The sequence below is a fragment of the Penaeus chinensis genome, chromosome 26, assembly GCF_019202785.1.
Source record: "Penaeus chinensis breed Huanghai No. 1 chromosome 26, ASM1920278v2, whole genome shotgun sequence".
In the NCBI taxonomy this organism is placed as follows: Eukaryota; Metazoa; Arthropoda; class Malacostraca; order Decapoda; family Penaeidae; genus Penaeus; species Penaeus chinensis.
In genome coordinates this window covers 9,468,060-9,471,830 of record NC_061844.1, presented here as the reverse complement: position 1 = coordinate 9,471,830, position 3,771 = coordinate 9,468,060, and the positions used below count along the sequence as shown (strand labels likewise).

Here is a 3,771-nt window from a genome sequence, read left to right as displayed (position 1 = left end):
CAAGCCTGCTGATCTATGGGGCTGAAGAGATTATTAATGACTCCTGATTGAGAAGAAAGGAGAGATGTGAGGACAGGAAAGAAGGGCATTTGCTTCTCGTTAGCGTTAGTACGTTCTCTCTCTCGCATACCTCTTACTCTTGCCATCTTCCTTTTTCTTTTCCTCTCTCCCTTTCTTTCTCAGTGTCTCTTTCTCTCTCTCTCTCTCTCTCCCTCTCTCTCTCTCGCTCTCTCTCTCTCCCTCCCTCTCTCTCTCTCTCTCTCTCTCTATCTCTATCTCTATCTATCTCTCTCTCTCTCTCTCTCTCTCTCTCTCTCTCTCTCTCTCTCTCTCTCTATATATATATATATATATATATATATATGTATATGTATATATATGTGTACATATATAAGTGTGTATATATATATATATATATCTTTCTATGTATCTATATATATATATATATATATATATATATATGTATCTGCTTACCTATCTATGTATCTGTCTGCACATCTATCTGTCTATCTTTCTCTCCTTTTCTTTCTAAGCTGTATGTCTTCAGTCTCTTTCCCTTAATTTCCCTGTCAATTCTCCCTTTCTTATCATTTCCTTGTAAGCAAAGATTTGAGTGATGGTGAGAAGTAAGATGAAGAAGCAGCAAAGAAGGTGAAACCACGATCGAAATCCGTACCTAACATGTTTCGAATCGTGTCTGGAGCACTCAAATAACGTGATTGTTGATTCAGTTCGGTGGGGTTCGAAGCCTCATTTAGCTTTAATATTATATTCTAAATTAATAAATCGTTCACGAATCTGGCATTCACTTGGCCAGAGGTCTTCCCGAGGATGAAATGGATGAATAAGCAAATAATTAAAACGTCTCCATGCGTTAATCGTTTGAGAATGATAATGAGGACAAAAATAACACATCATTTGGTGACGTAACCAGCCTATCAGCGAAGCCGCCATTTTGTCTGTTAGAAATCCATTTTCTTAGAAGTGAAATGCGTAATCACCGTCTAATTATTATACTTTCCCTCTCATTTCCTCTTTATTAACTATGATCCTTCTCTCTTTCTCTCCGAAAGAAATCATATATGTTTATCAGGAATAAAAATACTATTTGATTTTGGTCGAACGTTTGAAAATACTTGAACGGCAAAGGAAAGGTAGAGCCTGAGATGAGAAATACTGATGATTGGTTATTAGAAGATTCTGTTAAGCCCATCCACACACGCATACATACTCACACACATACTTAGACGTGTGTGTGTATGTGATCTCTGCTTCCCTTCTTTTCTTTTTGGATCTAATTTTCATCTTATTCTCTTTTTTCTTTCCTTTTTCCTCTTTTCTCTCTGTTAAAGTCATTTTCCAAAAAATCGCCATAAAAAAGTCACATCTCTGTAATCATGACACCTTTTTTCCCTCCTCTGAAGATAGTTCCAAGAGGACAGAAGAAAAATAATAGGAGGAGGAGGAGAATAAGAAGAAATAGGAGGAAGAAGAAGAGGAGGAAGAGTAGAAGGAGGAAGATCAGAAAAACTAGGAGTAGGAAGAGGGGATGGGCGAGGAGGAGGAGGAAGAAGAACAGAAGGACGACGAGGAGGAATAAGAAGAAGAAGAGGAGTAGAAGGAGGAGCAGCAGCAGCAGTAGCATTAGGAAGAGGGGCGTTCATCAGCCGCGGCCTCATGGAGCGAGAGGATCAGTAACAAGTCGTAAAGAAGCCTCTCGGTGTCCCTGAGGAGCGTCCTCGATCGCGTTCCATTTACAGGAGTTTGGAGCTTTAACTTAGAAATGTATTTATTCATGCGTCTACGTCAGCAAATACGGAATAATAGACTGATAGATACGGAGATAGATGGATGAACAGATAAGATAGATCGGGAAATAAGCCGATAGACAGATAAACAAATAAGCATAGATGGAACCCGATAGACAATGAAAAGGGTAGAGAACTGGGCAGACAGACACAAAGACGGACAAGCAAGCACGCAAATATAGACATAAATCGGGCAAGAGCCTTCCCCGCCGCAGCCTCCCAGCGCCACGGTGGCGGCGGCGGCGGCACACGAGCGGCGTTCTTGAAGCCCGCCTTCCTGCAGAGCGAACGGCCGCCGCAGCCCAGCCTTCTCGCCCGCTTGATAAATCTCCAGAATTTGCATAGAGTTAATGAGCATTGTCCAAACACACCGTCGCCGGTGGAGCGGGGAGGGGGCGGAAGGAGGGGAGGAGGGGGCAGGGAGAGTGGAAGAGAAGGAGGCGGGGAAGGCCGAAGGAGGCGGGGGAGAGGGAAGCGGGAGGGGAGGGGGGAGGCAGCTCAACTCGTAGAATCATCGATTACAGTATGAATCCATCCGAAGGAGACGGCCGGGGAGGCGGCGGGGAGCGGCGGGGAGCGGCGAGGAGTCGTTAGCGAAGCCCCCGCCTTCGGCCGAGGGGGAGAGGGGGGAGGGGGAGTCGTTGGCTTCTGGGCTGAGCAAGGTTGCGGGGGGTTCGGGGAGGGGGGAGGGGTAGCGGCAACAGCTGTGAGAGAGGGCAGGGAGGGGGGAGGGGGAGGGGCGGGCTCTACCGGTTCCAGAAGTAAATTAACATCATCCTTGACTATTACAGATTATACAACTAAGGTGATTAGTATAATTGTACTATGGATTATGAAGGAGTCTGTTCTTTCTTTCTGTTTTTTAGCTCCCTTTTGGCGAGTGCAACGCATTAAATTCTTCCTTGTTTCTGCTGAGTTATTCCGATAACAAGAGGAAATTCTTCGGTGACTTGTCTTTGGGAAAAAGGAACTCAAAGAAAGAATGATAACGAGGAGACAGACATATAGATAAACAGACAGATAAAAAAAATTACCCACAAATAAATAAATCTCTATACACAAAAACATAATAAACACATAAAAAAAAAATAATAAATAAATAAATAACTCAAACACAAAAATTAAAGGATTTTCGATAATGATCCAAGTCTTAGAAATGTTAATGTTTTTCTTAACACAGTTTCTCAGTGCCAGCGCGTCTCCCTCAGCGATATGAAGATGAATCTCCTCCTTATTTGAATACGAACCGAGCTAATTAGCAGATTAAAAAGTGAGGAGCTGGAGATACGGCGGAGAATTCGGGGAAGAGGGATAAGAATAAATAGGATGATAAGTAAGTGATAGAAAAAAAAAAACAATTGGTAAATACATTGATAAATGAATGAATGCTTAATTGAATAAATAAATAAATATGTAAATATGAGTGTATAGGAAGTAAATAAGTGATTAGATAAATAAATAAATAAATAAATAAATAAATAAATTGAGAAATTAATAGATAAATAGGCCAATCAATAATCCAAATGATAAATAGAAATCAAATAAAGCTAATTATAAGATTGAAAAGCAAGGAGATTAAGAAAGGACGGAGAGTTTGAAGAAGAGAAAAAAAGGGAAAATAAATGATAAAAGACAGAATAGACAGATGAATAAACAATTTAATGTATAGGTGAATAAATAGATCTAGAAAGAAACAAATAACTAAACGAATTAAAAAAAAAAATTAAAAAGAAAATGATAGAAGAATAAACAGAATAAATTTATCAACAAATGAATAAAGATAATAATAAATACAAATTAAATAAAGCTAGTTAGCAGACCAAAATATAAGAGATGGAGATAGAACGGAGAATGTGGAGAAGAATAAAAATAAGATACGAATAAGGAATAAAGAAGAATTAGAAGAGTATAAAGAAAATGATAGGGAATATAAACCATGTACGAAAAGAAAGAAGGAGGAAAA

At 39.8% G+C, this 3,771-nt stretch overlaps 1 protein-coding gene across 1 annotated transcript in view; it reads right to left on the bottom strand.

Annotated features, from left to right (window-relative positions):
- Positions 1-1,399, bottom strand: part of LOC125038999 (homeobox protein aristaless-like) — a 15,200-nt gene extending 13,801 nt beyond the window's left edge. Inside the window, exon 1 of the mRNA XM_047632717.1 lies at positions 1,386-1,399. Coding sequence (XP_047488673.1) covers positions 1,386-1,399 — 14 coding nt within the window. The remainder of the gene's footprint in view (positions 1-1,385) is intronic.
- Between the last annotated feature and the right edge of the window lie 2,372 nt (positions 1,400-3,771).